Source organism: Pomacea canaliculata, linkage group LG4 (genome assembly GCF_003073045.1).
Source record: "Pomacea canaliculata isolate SZHN2017 linkage group LG4, ASM307304v1, whole genome shotgun sequence".
Taxonomy (NCBI): domain Eukaryota; kingdom Metazoa; phylum Mollusca; class Gastropoda; order Architaenioglossa; family Ampullariidae; genus Pomacea; species Pomacea canaliculata.
In genome coordinates this window covers 15,712,732-15,728,040 of record NC_037593.1, presented here as the reverse complement: position 1 = coordinate 15,728,040, position 15,309 = coordinate 15,712,732, and the positions used below count along the sequence as shown (strand labels likewise).

General features: G+C 39.2%; 2 protein-coding genes across 3 annotated transcripts; both read right to left on the bottom strand.

Annotated features, from left to right (window-relative positions):
- Positions 1-1,764: 1,764 nt before the first annotated feature.
- Positions 1,765-6,367, bottom strand: LOC112562540 (epithelial membrane protein 1-like). The gene is made up of 5 exons (XM_025235829.1): positions 6,343-6,367; positions 6,142-6,221; positions 4,020-4,223; positions 3,392-3,529; positions 1,765-2,622 (listed from the first exon to the last, which is right to left on the bottom strand). The coding sequence occupies exons 2-5, from the start codon at positions 6,146-6,148 to the stop codon at positions 2,414-2,416; spliced, it is 558 nt and encodes a 185-aa protein (XP_025091614.1). The 5' UTR covers positions 6,149-6,221; positions 6,343-6,367; the 3' UTR covers positions 1,765-2,413.
- A 1,840-nt stretch (positions 6,368-8,207) lies between these two features.
- Positions 8,208-12,855, bottom strand: LOC112562542 (epithelial membrane protein 1-like). 2 transcript variants are annotated; one of them, XM_025235832.1, is made up of 5 exons: positions 12,610-12,855; positions 10,591-10,626; positions 10,100-10,303; positions 9,274-9,411; positions 8,208-8,546 (listed from the first exon to the last, which is right to left on the bottom strand). In XM_025235832.1, exons 3-5 carry the CDS (start codon positions 10,281-10,283, stop codon positions 8,374-8,376), a joined length of 495 nt encoding a protein of 164 aa, XP_025091617.1. In that variant the 5' UTR covers positions 10,284-10,303; positions 10,591-10,626; positions 12,610-12,855; the 3' UTR covers positions 8,208-8,373. The 2 variants fall into 2 exon arrangements, with proteins under 2 accessions (XP_025091617.1, XP_025091616.1); XM_025235831.1 differs by lacking the exon at positions 10,591-10,626 and having other exon boundaries at positions 12,610-12,840.
- Positions 12,856-15,309: the final 2,454 nt, after the last annotated feature.

The window sequence follows — 15,309 nt, the reverse complement described above, 5'->3', positions numbered from 1 at the left end:
TCCTCTTTTTCAGGTTAACCCTTGTCTGTAATCCTTTAACTCCTTGGACAAGTCAGTGAGAATGAGAATGTAGACATGAGCTGACGTGTCCTGGTGATAACGACGAGGCTATGGAACGAGCGATATCACGATTACATTTATTTCTTTTTCTCGAAACAACCTTGTAAGAAAGCAGACCCACGCACTGTGAGTCGAGTGCGCATGTCCACGAGTTTCCACAACATTATATTCAATGAGTAACAGTAACCAGAACATTCATTAGACTGGGTTGTTGTACAAAAGAAATGCCGTTTGCAAGCAGTTGACCAGCTTTAAATTCCTTTACAGTTATTAGGAATTTAGTTTGCGTGAAAGCGTGTACTATGACAGGGCTGCTAGGATAGAGGGTGGATATACCCGTATCTCATGCTTTCCTCTATTTGAACTATCTTATCCTGGTCTCCTGGATGTATATGAAAGGGTGTTAGTCACGTAGGAGCAACAGCCGGGATCCCGACATCTGAGTTACTAGGTTGCACGCTGTCACTTGTCTTTGTTTATAGGTGCATGAAGCAAGTACAAGCACAGATATCGCAATCACACAGGTACTTGAGATACCTTGTGTCTGTGCGTGTGTGTGTGTGTGCGTTTCTGTGTTTCTCTCGCAGCTTAGTCTTTTTCTCGATATCCCCAGTCTGTCCGTCTGTCTCCGTGTCGATGAGACCATTACCAGTCATAACAGCGCAGACTTTTGTGAATGTTTACACGTGTAAATGTGTCGTTGTCTGCAGTTTCAAAAAAAGAAAGTATTGCTTCCTACCAAGAGATTGAAGAATATCGTAAGAATCTTGAATGTTTCCTTTTATGGAGAGTATTTTTGATATTCTGTGTGTCGACTTTGCCCAGTACTTCTAAGTTTAAGTTTAAGGCTGCATGCGCTTCTCAGTCAGTCACATCGGACCTCTGGGTGTATGCAGCACAGACGTCCACTCCTAAAATTAGATTGTAGAAGCTGACAAGTATGGAGAGTGTGAAATGAGTTTAGCAGACAAATAGTTCCAAATAGAGTTTCAGCTAAACTCTTCAATAATGAATATGTGATAAGAAAGGCGTCTCCAAGAACCTCATGTCGAACTAAATAAGCAAGATAAACAAAGAGAAACCGGAGACAAATAAGCTGCACCACACTAGACCTTTTGTATCAGTGATGCCCAAACTACGGGCTACATCCGTACCGGCCCGCTCTTTTAACAAGACACAATATAATTTCTTTTTTTTAACATCAAGATTCTGTCAAAATCGCTGTTCTAGTCCGAGTGATTTTATATCATGTCCAGTGCGGCCCTCGGACGACAAAATGTTGAGCACAATTGGAACAAGACTGACTGGACTGAGTTTACTGCCTGGACGAAACTGGACAGATCTGGTCTAATCTTCACGGAGCTAGATTGGACAGGACGGAGCGGAACTGAATTAGACTAAACTGGACTCAACTCGATTGGACTAAACTGGTCTTAACTGGACTGAGATGGATTGAGCTAGTCTGAACTAGACTGAACTAGATTGGACTTAGTGCATTGGACTGGACAGGACTGAATGGGACTAGACCAGGGGTCCACCAACCGCATGCCATATACCACGAAGGTGCCTCAACTGGCACGCTAGTTTTAACGAGCACAACACAATTTCATATTTAACATCCTGCTTCTGGCATATCCTCCTTATTCTAACCCTCCAGATTTTACATCGTGTCCAGTGTGGCCCTCGGGAGAGAAAAGGTTGGGCTCCACTGTTTTATACTCTTCCTCCTGGAGATGTCAGCACTAAAAAAATATATGCACACCATTTAGATTATTACATTCAATCAAGGTAGCTCGAGGATATTAACAGAACTCTGTGTGATATCAGCGATACTCACTCCGTCTGGTGTTTGACATAAGCAGCTGCTTCATACTGATGTTACAGATGGGAAAATGTTCTCAGACATAAACGCACACAGATGTACACCGGATTTTCAAAGACCTTTATTACGAAATGCATAATTCTGAAGGAGCCACAACTTCAACTGATGTCAAACCAAATCGCATTCGTTTCAGTCCTTGAAATTCCCAATCTAATAAAACAAGAAAATGTGGCGAGACAACAAGATTATTGTGCAACAGCGAGAAAGTAACATCCCAGTAAAAAAAAAAAAAAAAAGGTGAATATCTCTTCTTTCAATTCTTTCAAGGGATGAATGTCTGGATTTGCTCTATGCTATATGCTTTGCCAGGATTTTGAGAGAATGAGGTAGGATACGTAATCCAGGGTCCTCAAAGGATCTTGCGAGGATGAAAGCGATGCCAGAAGCGATGCACAAGACAAAGGCTTCTTTCAATTCTTTCAAAGGAATGAAAGGATGAATGTCTCGATTGAATGTATGCTGTATGCTTTGCTAGAATTTTGAAGGAATGAGGTAGGATCCAGGGTCCTCAAAGGATGTTGCGAGGAAGAAGGCGATGCCAGAGGCGAGGCACAAGACAAAGGCGACAATTGAAAGAGCGAAGCAGTAGGACAGCTGGAAGTAGTGCAGAGTATCCGCAGTAATTTTATCGTGAAGATGGTAGCCAAGAAAGATGGCAATACCGACCACCACAAATACACCTGAAACAAATAATTTTGCAATAATTTGTTAGTTGTAATTGTCTCTATATCACCTTTTTCATTAAGCCTACATTTATATCTTTGTTTATATCTATTGTATCCTAGACGTTCATTTGCATAATGGATGACAATATTTAATAGGAAAAAGATAATCCAACAAAATAAAGTCTGTTTGTTCAGAACTGAAGTAACATTACTGTCAAACAGTGTTCTTCGTCAACGTCTTTTTGGCATACGCGAAAAATGGAGGACTTGAGAGAAAAATATAAATTATGGTATCTGATGGTTGTCGTGTGGACGAAGAAAGATTCTTCGTTAAATATGCTTCCAATGCCATAATCCGCTGATAAAAATTTCATTTTGAAATGTATAAATAAACAGTATTAATGAACCAGTGCTGTGGGTTTTCTTTGATAGCAGTACTAACTGCTGTACTTGTTTGTCCTAACATGACTCCCATCGGACGGCTGGATGTCACACTAACAATGTAATTACAGAAGAACCAAATAAGCAGTTATACTTTTAGCTGCATTTATGGACACTTCATGCCACATAATTTCAACAAATGTAGCCAGAGAACAAGAATAAGGAAAGTTATTTTACCCCCATGGCCCATTTTAGGGGTTGAACTTTTGTAACAATGTGAAATAGTATTGCATTTTAATATATTAGTTAAATAGTATTGACTTCCTGAATACACACAGACATACATGTTTATGTACATACATAGGTACCTAAATCTAGGCAGATAAACATTATATATATATACCTGCAGCGATGGCTACCCCGCCAGCAATTAGGTTCATCACATACTTCTCAATAAACATGATGAGGATGCCAGCAGTGAGAGAAAAGATGATGAAAAAAATGCCGAGGAGGGCGAAGGCTCGAGTTGCTTTTATTGTATCTTTCCACAGAAAATTAAAAACACATCTTATGGAAAAAAAGAGAATTATACACGTATGTGTATGGAATAACGAGAAAAGGTCTATGAAGAACAAAATGACTCACATTTATATAAAACTAAGAAAATTATATAAACAGTATTCATAACATAGTCAAAATCATACACATATCTCTATAGAATCATACTCACTTTTCTACAACACAAATTGTTTACACATCTCTATACAACAAAAAATCGCATGTCTCTAAAATAAAAGCCCGCATATTTGTGAAACAAACACTAAAATACACAAGAGTATAGGAGAAAGATATTGAAGCATCTATAGAGCAAAGATCATAATACTTCTCTAAAAGACAAACATGTACAAATCTCTACAGTACAGTAAATATATGTGTATGCGCGCGCATGTTTGTGAGGATTGTGAATGTGTGTCCGCGCGCGAGTATATATTTTTTTATGTGTATGTGTGTGCACGCCACAAGCTACGAACCATCCGCCCACATGTAGTCCAAGCAAACACCCTGAGTACAAATGCCCCAGAGCCCGTAGGTGTCATCAGTGTTTTTTACTGTGTACCAGCCTGTAGCCGCCACGGCGATGATTTGACATATGAGCGCGACGACTAAGGCGACGAGACCAAAGACAACAACGATGTGAGGCTTCTTAAATCCCATGTTAGCTGTTGGTCCTTGTCCTGAGGCAAAAGTAGGATTCTGTCATCAGCAATGGACTGTTTGTTGTTGTTATTGTTGTTGTTGATGATGACTAGTTAGGACCCAAAGAGTAATGAAATATAAAAGGATCTTTAAGACCTGGACTCAAAACGACACACTAGACTGTCAATGCTGCTGTACTGAGAGGGAAGTTCAGTTCAGCGCTTGAAGGTTACCTGACTGGTTGGGTGTTGGCAAGTCAGGTGGGAGGAAACAAGGTCTTCAAAACAGGGTGGCACTAGTGCGAAAAGGTAATCAATGCAGTTCCCAGAGAAGTGGGGTAACCTGCTCCCCTTACATTTGAAAGCTGAAAGTGTGAGCTACTCCTTAATGTTTGTTGTTGTTGAACAAAAAGTCAGAGTTAGGCGGATGTGTTCTTAGTTACAAACTAAACAAAGGTATGCATGCAAACACACACAAACAGCTGCAAAAAGGAGAGACGGGAGGTTTGTGCAGAAAAAGTAGAGGATGGTTTGGAGGAAAGAACAAACGGCCGTTTTGTGACTTTACAGTCGAGGGGATAAGGCGTCTTAAAGCCCCACTATCGGGACAAGTTATTTTGTAAGGGTGGGTGATACCCATCTCCTGTCCCTCGCTGCCTTGTCTTCTCCAACCCTCAATGACACCAGGAACCCACTCCACAGCTGGAGGAAACTGGGGGAAAACACGCTTTTTCATGGCGGTTTCACAAGGGTGGTAGCAGTGATGTAAAGCGATAACAAAAAGTCGTTTACTTAATAAACAAAGGCAACTTCACTAGGATGAAACGACACTTCGTGGAGACAGAGATGTAGTCGGCCCTTGTGTAGGGCCGAGAGTTCAGCTGAGGAAGTAAGAAATGTAGCTCATAAAAGCAGACTTAATAATAATAATAATAATAATAATAATAATAATAATAATAATAATAATAATAATAATAATAATAATAATAATAATAATAATAACGCGAAATTCATAAAGCGCGTACTCACGCTCCTCAGGAGTATACTTTTAGAGCTTAAAGTTTAGCTCGAGGATAGATATGCCGTTTGTAACTAATTGTTACTAATTGTAACTAATCCTAGAAGTATTAATAAAGTAGTATTGTAGACGATGAATTATGTTGTGTTATTTATTCGCTACTATCTTCTCGTCCTTATCTATGCTCTCAGTCTAATGTAACAAAGGCACGTGCCTCCCAATGTATCGGGTAAGAGGACCCACGTAGTGAGGTGTACGGTGACACTCTTTTTTTCCTTCTCTATCCTTCTTTCATTCTTTCATTTTTTAAAATATTTTTTTCGTTCTGTTCTGGCAGCGGGGCGTGTTCTCTCAGAACGACAGGTCGAGCAGTCCACAGATATTTGGGGAGGCAGATATGTAAGGGACCAATATCGGTATCGGATGAGCGACCCCCTTTATGGTTGTAAGGATTGATGGAGAGATGGATGGAGGGATGTAGCGTAGGAATAAAAGAGACACCAGCAAAGAAAAGAGGAATGGTAATAAATTTAATGAGCAATGTTTGAAAAGACATTTAAGATTTCACAGTAATTAACAACGTTTACCTTTCATGTAATATTAAAATGCTGCAGATATTTTTTTCTTGCAATGTAAGTAAACAACTGGGTAAAAAATAAAACAACTAATTTTCCATTTTGAAAAAAACTTCTCTGTCTCCAGAACTGTTGTTTAATGAAAAAAGTCTATGGTCAACGTTCAAAAATATGAAATAAAATCAAACTTACCTTCCTTATAAAAGACTTGTAATCTACGTTTTTAACGACTGCTGGAGATAAGACCTGACACCCGGACTCTTCTTGTTCACACCCTCGTTCTGACTAATCGGATTATTCACAAGCCTTTTAACAATCTCAAGGACACCTGTCTATGGTAACACATCAAAAAAAAAAAAATCACCTTCCATAAGTAGAGCATGCGAAGCGTCGGTAATATTCAGACATGCTGAGTTGATTGTTCCAGAAGAGAAAACTCGCCATCTTGTAACATATAAATCAATGTGTTTTGAAAGAAAACAAACTAAATTTCCCCAAAACTATCATATCTTTTCTCCTGAACAAACCCCACCCTTCCGCGCACAAAAATACCTTCGACAATCACCTGGCACACAGGTGAGCAAGCACAAGGTCACGTGATGACTACCTGCGTGTGTCGGCGCTCGCGTCTAAAGGTTTGTAATTCTATAGCAGAGCAAAGCAAAAGCTGCAGGTAAACAATCTTGTTTACATGCATGAATGCGTGCATGCTTGTGTGAGAGAGCGAGCTCATAAATATTTATCTTCTTTCTGTGCACACTTCAGTGAAGAAAGTATGTCTCCATACAAACACACACACACACTGTCATATGTAGCAAAGCCACGTGTCCGACAGTATATTGGGTATGGGTGACCGATTATGCCGCATTGGACCATTTAGAATATTTGGACCATATAAAATAGGTGCCGAGCTCTCGGCGCGATAGGTCAAAGGTTAGGCTCTTCAGATTGTGTGGATCCGATATCTTGGGAACTAAGCGCAGCGGTGACTGACCGCGAATGAAATTTCGACCGTATTTTTTAAAATTTATATTTAATATCCTACAATAAAAACAACTATCTGTGACACTCCGTTTTACAGATCATTTAAAATAGATTTACATCGTGTACTTAAAAAAAAAACGTTTTGTTGTGTTGTAGAAAAATCAACTGAAAGAATGTACATGTATAGGACGGAGAACTCACAAATCAGGATGCAGGTCAAAAGTTCGACAATCACAAAAAAATATTTTAAAAATATATATATATACAAAAGTACAAAACAGACATATATTTTACAAGAATATACCTTTGAATTTTAATATTACCTACTGTTTTTCTTCTCATTTTTGGTTGTTTGAGTACAAATTCACGTCAAATCGAGTAACCCGCAACGAATGTCAATATGGCGCTCAAGTAAACAAACTTTCACGCGGATTAACACGAGAAAATACCTGATTGGTTGAACTTTGCAACCTTTAAAGGGAAGTAATCAAAAAATCCTAAGGGTTCCAGTGTTGCCTCCCTTGTGTATTTATTCATTTACGCACAGGGTTACACATGAAGACTCCACACTGGTTACCGCAGTGCGTCGCCCTGGGTTGAGGGTGCTGGGCGACTGTGTTAGTGTAGTGAGCTGACTTTGGTCTTAACATGCTGGTTTATAGGTAAACTGTGAATAAACCATTTTTAACTCTTAGTATTGGTTATTGGAGGGTATGATAGAAATTGGTATGTTGATTGTTTTGCTTTTTGATTAACGAAACTGATTAGTGGACAAGATTGTATACTAGTAGAAGGTTGTATGAAATTGTTGTAATAACAAAAATTAAGTAGTGTTGCAGATTATATATTATGAACTTGTATTCTTTATCGTTTCTGCTATCCACACTGTGCAGGCGCTTCTCAGTCAGTCTTATCGGACCTTTGCCATGTTTCCTTGGTTTGTGTGCTCAACCTCTGGCTACCCGTGGGTGTATGCAGCACAGACGTCCACTCGTAAAGTTAGGGAGATGACAAGTGTGGAGAGTGTGAACTATAGACGTTGTACCCAAGGTATAACAGCTATGTGTGAACCAAGTTTTGGATTGGACCTGACTTACTCGACTAGACTTAACTGGATTGAACTAGTCTGAAATGGAGTGGACTAGACTGACGGGACTAGACTTACTGAATCGGACTTACTGGACTTGGCTGAGGGTACTAACTGGACTGAAGTGAACTGGAATGAACAGGTCTTAACTGGATTGGGCTGACTGGGTACACAGCCAAGGACTTAACTGTATTGAACTAGTCTCAACTAAACTGAAAAAGATTGGTGTGGACTGACTGGACGGCTTTATTACAAAATGCAAAATTCTGAAGGAGCCACAACTTCAACTGATGTCAAACTAAATCGCATTCATTTCGGTTCGTGAAATTCCCAATCTAATCAAACAAAAAAAGGTGAGACAACAAGTTTATTGTGCAACAGCGAGAAAATAACATCCGAGTAAAAACAAAAAGGTGGATATCTCTTCTCTCAATTCTTTCAAAGAATGAATGTCTCGATTTGCTCTATGCTATATGCTTTGCTAAGATTTTGAGGGAATGAGGTAGGATACGTAATCCAGGGTCCTCAAAGGATGTTTGGGAGGATGAAGGCGATGCCAGAGGCGATGCATAAGACAAAGGCGACAACTGTCAAAGCGAAGCAGTAGGACAGCTGGTAGTACTGCAGAGTATTCGCAATAATTGTATCGTGAAGATAGGTGCCAAGAAAGATGCCAATACCGATCAGCACAAATACACCTGAAACAAATAATGTTGTAGTGATTTGTTAGTTGTAATTGTCTCTATTTCACCTTTTTCATTTAGCGTACAGAACTTATTTTATATCTCTGTTTATATCTATTGTGTACTGTACTCCTAGACGTCCATTTACATAATGGATGAAAATATTTATTAGATAAAAGTCAATTAAAATCTGTTCAGAACTGAAGTAACATTACTGTCAAACAGTGTTCTTTGTCAACGTCTTTTTGGTATACGCGAAAAATGGAGGACTTGAGAGAAAAATATAAATTATGGTATCTTGTGGTTGTCGCGGGGACGAATATAAGCTTCCAATGCTAAGTATTTCATTTTGAAATGTATGAATAAACAGTATTAATGAACCAGTCATGTGGGTTTTCTATGATAGCAGTACTAACTGCTGTACTTGTTTGTCCTAGCATGACGCCCATCGGACGGCTGGATGATATCCTATGTAATTACATAAGAACCAGAGGGACAGCTTACTTTTTAGCTACAGTTTTCCTGCCACATAATTTCAACAAATATAGCCAGAGAAACAAGAATAAATAAAGTCTATTTACTCCCATGGCCCCTTTTAGGGGAGGAAATTTTGTCACAGTGTCACATAGTATTGTATTTCAATATAATAGTTAAACAGTATTGACTGCCCGAAGACATACAGACATACATGTGTACGTACATAGGTACCTAAATCTAGGCGGATGAACATTGATATATATACCTGCAGCGATAGCTACTCCGCCAGCAATTATATTCATCACTTTCTTATCAATAAACATGATGAGGATGCCAGCGGCGAGAGCAAAGATGATGACAATAAGGCCGAGGAGGGCAAAGGCGCGAGTAGCTTTGATTGTATCTGTGACACAGAGAATTACAAACAAGTCTTGGGAAAAAAAGAGAATCATACACATATTTCTATGAAATAAAGAGAACAGGTCTATAACGAACAAAAAGGCTCAAACTTATATAAAACTAAGAGAATTATATAAACAATATTTATAATATAGTGAAAATCATACACATATCTCTGTAGAATCATACTCACTTCTCTACAACACAAATTGCTTACACATCTCTATACAACACCAAAAAATCGCATATGTCTGTAAAATAAAAGCCCGCATATTTTTTGAAACAAATACTAAAATACACCAGGCTGTAGAACAGTGGTTCTTAACCTTGTTTGAGGTACCGAACCCACAAGTTTCATATGCACATTCACCGAACCCTTCTTTAGTGTCATCACGAATTGCCAGTGTGTCTTGACCTCCGTGGCGGAGGCTCCGCCGAACCCCTGAGACCGACTCACCGAAACCCTAGGGTTCGATCGAACCCTGGTTAAGAACCACTGCTATAGAAGAAAGATAATATAGCATCTATAGAGCCAAGATCATAATACTTCTCTAAAAGACAAACATGTACAAACCTCTACAGTACAGTTAGAATATGTGTATGCGCGCGCATGTTTGAGTGGATTGTGAATGTGTGTCGCGCTCGTATATATATATATGTGTGTATGTGTGTGTATGCCACAAGCTACGCACCAGACACCGACGTGTAGTCAGCGCAAGTAGCCGAAGTACAAATGCCCCAGAGCCCGTAGGTGGTTTCACTATATTTTTGTTTGTACCAGCCTGTAGCTGCCACGGCGATGATTTGAAATATGAGCGCGACGAATAAGGCGACGAGACCCAAGACAACAGCGATGTGAGGCTTCTTAAATCCCATGTTAGCTGCTGGTCCTTGTCCTGAGGCAAAAGTAGGATTCTGTCATCAGTATTGGACTGTTTGTTGTTAATGAGGATGATTATTCACTCAGTGAGTTGTGTCTAGTGTTAGTAATTTTTAGGGTGGCCAAGATTTTCTAATTTACTTTTACTTGCGTTTTTCCCTTGATTCAGGTTATTGCGCGCCTATTTCTTGTGTGTTGTCATTAATTTGAGGGTGCCCAACCTATTCTTCTTATTGCAATTAAACTTTGTCATTCTCTGTCATTGTGTCATTCCTGTAACCCTTGAGTCGTTTGTCCTCTTACCTGGCGCGCGATCAGCGGTAGTGCTTGGTACGTCACCTGGGGACACCCATGGCAAAAATAACATAAGAAAGCGACTCAATGAAACTAAGTAGGACCCAAAGAATAATGAAATATAAAAGGTTTTTAAAGAAGACTTGGACTCAAAAGAGGGAACGATACACTAGACTGTCGATACTATTGTACTGAGAGTGAACAAGTGCAGAGATTGAAAGTTACTGAATGCTTGGGTGTTGGCACGTCAGGTAGGTGGAAACAAGGTTCTGAAAGTAGGGTAGTACTAGCGTGAAATGGTAATCAGTGAAGTTCACACAGAAGTGGGGTAACCTGCTCCACTTACACTTGCCAGCATAAAGTGTGAACTACTCCTTAACTACTACTACTACTATTGTTGTTGTTGTTGTTTGTTATTATTGTTGTTCTTGTTATTGTTGTTGATGATGTTGTTGATGATGTTGATGTTGATGTTGAAGGTTAAGGGATTAAAGCGTGTCTTTTTGATTGCTTGTGGACTGATGGACATAAAGTCAGAGTAACGCGGATGTGTTCTTAGTTACATACAAATTAAACAAACGTATGCATGCAAACACACACAAACACAGCTTCAAAAAGTAGAGATGGGAAGTTTGTGCAGCAAAGGTCAGAGAGAGGATGGTTTGGAAGAAAGATTTTGTGTTTTGTGACTTTACAGTCGAGGGGATAAGGCGTCTTAAAGCCCCTATCGGGACAAGTTATTTTGTAAGGGTGGGTGATACCCATCTCCTGTCCCTCGCTGCCTTGTCTTCTCCAAACTTCAATGAAACCAGGTACCCACTCCACAGTTGGAGGAAACTGGGAGCAAACACGCTTTTTTCATGACGGTTTCAAACGGGTGGCAGCAGTGATGTAAAACGAAAACAAAAAGTCATTTACAAAATGAAAGAAGCCAGCTTCACTAGAATGAGCCAACGAAGCCACACCGACGTAGCAGCGAAGACAGATAAAGGAAAATTGTTAAGTTTAACAAGAAGAAGAAAATATAAATAAAAAATTTGTGGCTTGCTGTTTGTAGTCACACGCCTTGTGGAGGGCCGAGAGTTCAGCTGGGGAAGTAAGAAACGTAGTTGACAAAAGCAGGTTTAAGAATAAGAATAAGAATAAGAATAAGAATAAGAATAAGAATAAGAATAAGAATAAGAATAAGAATAAGAATAAGAATAAGAATAAGAATAAGAATAAGAATAAGAATAAGAATAAGAATAAGAATAAGAATAAGAATAAGAATAAGAATAAGAATAAGAATAAGAAAGCTCACTCACACTCCTCTGGAGCATACTTTGAGCTCCTAAGGTTTAACTCAAGGATGGACAGCTGACGATTGTATTTAATTGTTGTAGAAGAATTAATAAAGTAGTATTGCAGATCATGAATTATGCTGTGTTATTTATTCTCGTCCTTATCATTGCTCTCTATCTAATGTAACAAAGGCTCGTAGCTCCCAGTGTGTCAGTAAGAGGACCCACGTAGTGAGGTGTACGGTGACACTCTTTTCAAATTCTCTGTCCTTCTTTCATTCTTTCATTTTTTTTTTCGTTCTGCTCGGCAGCGGGGGTGTTCTCTCAGAACGACAGGTCGAGCAGTCCACAGATATTTGGGGAGGTAGATATGTTAGGGACCAATCCCGGTATCGGATGGAGCGACCCCCTTTATGGTTGTAAGGATTGATGGAGCGATGGATGGAGGGATGAAACGTAGGAATAAAAGAGAAACCAGCAAAGAAAAGAGGAATGGTAATAAATTTAATTAGCAATATTTGAAAAGACATTTAAGATTTCAAAGTAATTAACGACGTTTACTTTTCATGTAATATTAAAATGCTGCAGACCACTGTTGTCCTGCAGAGTAACAACAAAGACAAACAACTGGGTAAAAAATAAACAACTAATATTCCCTTTTGAAAAAAATTCTCTATCCACAGAATTGCTGTTTAATGAAAAACGTCTATGGTCAACGTTCAAAAAACTGAAATAAAATCAAACTTACCTTCCTAATCAAAGACTTGTAATCTACGTTTTTAACGACTGCTGGAGACCAGACACCCGGACTCTTCTTGTTCACACCTACTTTCTGGCTAATCGGATCATTCACAAGCCTTTTAACAGTCTCTAGGACAGCTGTCCATGGTAACACAATAAACAAACATCACCTTCCATAAGTAGAGCATGCGATGCGTGCGAAATATTCAGACAAGTTAAGTGGATTGCTACAAAAGAGAAAACTCGCCATCTTGTAAAATATAATTAAATGTGTTTTCAAAGAAAACAAATTAAGTTACTCCAAAACTATCATGTGTTTTCTACTGACCACCCCCACCCTTCCGCGCGTAAAAATCCCTTCGACATTCACCTGCCACACAGGTGAGCATTCACCTGGTCACGTGATGACTACCTGCGTCTGTCGGCGCTCGCGTTTAAAGGTTTGTAATTCTTTAGCAGACCAAAGCAAAAACTGCAGATATACAGTCTTGCCTACATACGAGAGTGCCTGTGCTCTTGCGTGAGAGAGCGAGCTTATATCTTCTTTATCTTCGAGTCTTTATCTTCTTTCTGTGCACACTTCAGTGAAGAAATTATGCCTCCACACAAACACACACACTGTCATATGTAGCAAAGCCACGTGGTCGACAGTATATTGGGTATGGGTGACCGATTATGCCAAACTCTTGGTGCGATAGGTCAAGGGTTAGGGTCTTCAGATTGTGTGGAGCCGATATCGTGGTGCCGTGGCACTGTGCACCGTTATAACATAATGGAAAGACCTTCGAGGCAAAAGTCTAACAGTCTTCAACTTTTAGCCTTTAGCAGAAGTTCTAGCAGAGGCTTGTAACTGCTAACTCGGTTCTTGCTGAGAGACTGCTTGTAGCAGGTTCAGCTCTCGTCTCGGGCACGCTGTTCTTTCTCTGAATGTGTCATCTGTTCACAGGGCTAGCTGCCTTGACATGATTTAGTCTTAGTTCCTGGCTTGGAGTAAAGCATAATCCCCCTCCACACACACACACACAAACACACACTTGCTTGTATAATGCTAAATTGAGATTATCATTACTCAAATAATTTGCACATCAACGTCCTCTTCTATGGCTTCAGCGGGGGCCAGTCATTTCGCCCCCACCATTTTGTCCCACACCAAAAGTCAACTCGTCCCACGGAGGTCCATTTCATCTCAAGACTGCAAAGTCAAATCGTCCCAACTCCAAAGGCGAGTCGATCACCGATAAAACAAGTAGCTATGGACACAAATATTACCAAAAGAGCCAGAAGTAGTTTGAACAATATAGATACGCACACTCAGCTGCCTATTTTACACAGAACCTTGCGAAAAAGTTTTGCCCTCATGTTACTAAATAAAAATGGCGGCTTGGCAATATGCATGTAGAAAAGCATCTTACCATGGCAAATAAATGTGATTCCTTTTAAACAATTTTTAAATTAAAGATTTTGTCATCGTTTTAATGTGAACTTGTGACATTTTGTTGTTTAGTAGTTGTGTGTGTGTGTGTGTGCGCCTGCGTGTGCTTGTTTTAGAGTGTGTTTTGTAATTTTGTGCGTTTTGTGATTTGTTCTACCTTGCAACAATGTGGTAAAGAATATTTGTGAGCTAGACACGAGACTTCTTACCTCTTTTCAAGCTTACCGATAGTAGTTTCATAGAAAATTTCTTTTTCTATCAAAGATTGCTGTAGGCTGGTAGAATATATTTTTCTTGCATTAGTGAATGAATTTACAAACGAGAAGACAAATTAGCACCAATTAGTAAGAAAATTTAAGAAAAAGGAGTATTTTGTTTAGCTCAGGAAAGCACTGGTAAATAGCAATGAAGGTTTTTGAATGGTTTGTGTTTACAAACACATTAGTTGCGATGAATCAAAGTGGTGCAGACCTTCCCAGACCTATTACCATTCCAACAAAGGGCATGTGATCCCACTGTCTTATGGGTAATCTTAGGAAAGATCAAGTCTAAGACACCTACAGCAAATTGTAAAAATAAAACGACACTGGGAAACGGTTGTCTCCGATTTAAACACCGACAGGACTCAAGACATAAATGCTCCCGACCAAGACATTCCATCAATTATATGTAGGGATAGACCGAGGAAGAAAACGCTTTTACAGCAACTAAAAGTCCTCTTGCTTCTTCAGCGTATGAATAAATAGAGATATGAACAGGCGAGGTAATTGTTTTATTTAATTTCGCCCAAGTCGAGGCTTTGATAAGTGATAGGAAACATCTTCCGACCCTGATAAACTACAACAATCGAGTAGATGTTTAAAGACTGCCATTACTCGAGGTAAAAAACAGTTACTTGTTAAATATCTAAGGGATATTTTCTACTCTTTTCCTTAAAATGCTATGTAGGATTCTTTGAGAATAACTGAAAAAAGGACAATTTTAATGCTGAAAGTAGCATTTGAATGTGTTTCTTATAGAGTGTCTGTCAGCTATACAGTCTTGCCTACATACATGAGTGAGTGTGCTTGAGAGTTGTCTTTCTCTTCTTTCTGTGCATACTTGTCACTGAAGGTCAGTGAAGAAGTTATACAGATATTTTTTTTATGATTAATATTCACTATTTTCTCGTTTGTTTATTATATCATAGTATTTCTGGTTCTCCACCAGTACTTTGCGTTTATTCTACAAAGTGTTCACTCGTTGCACACGCCATTACGCACACAAACAAAACTA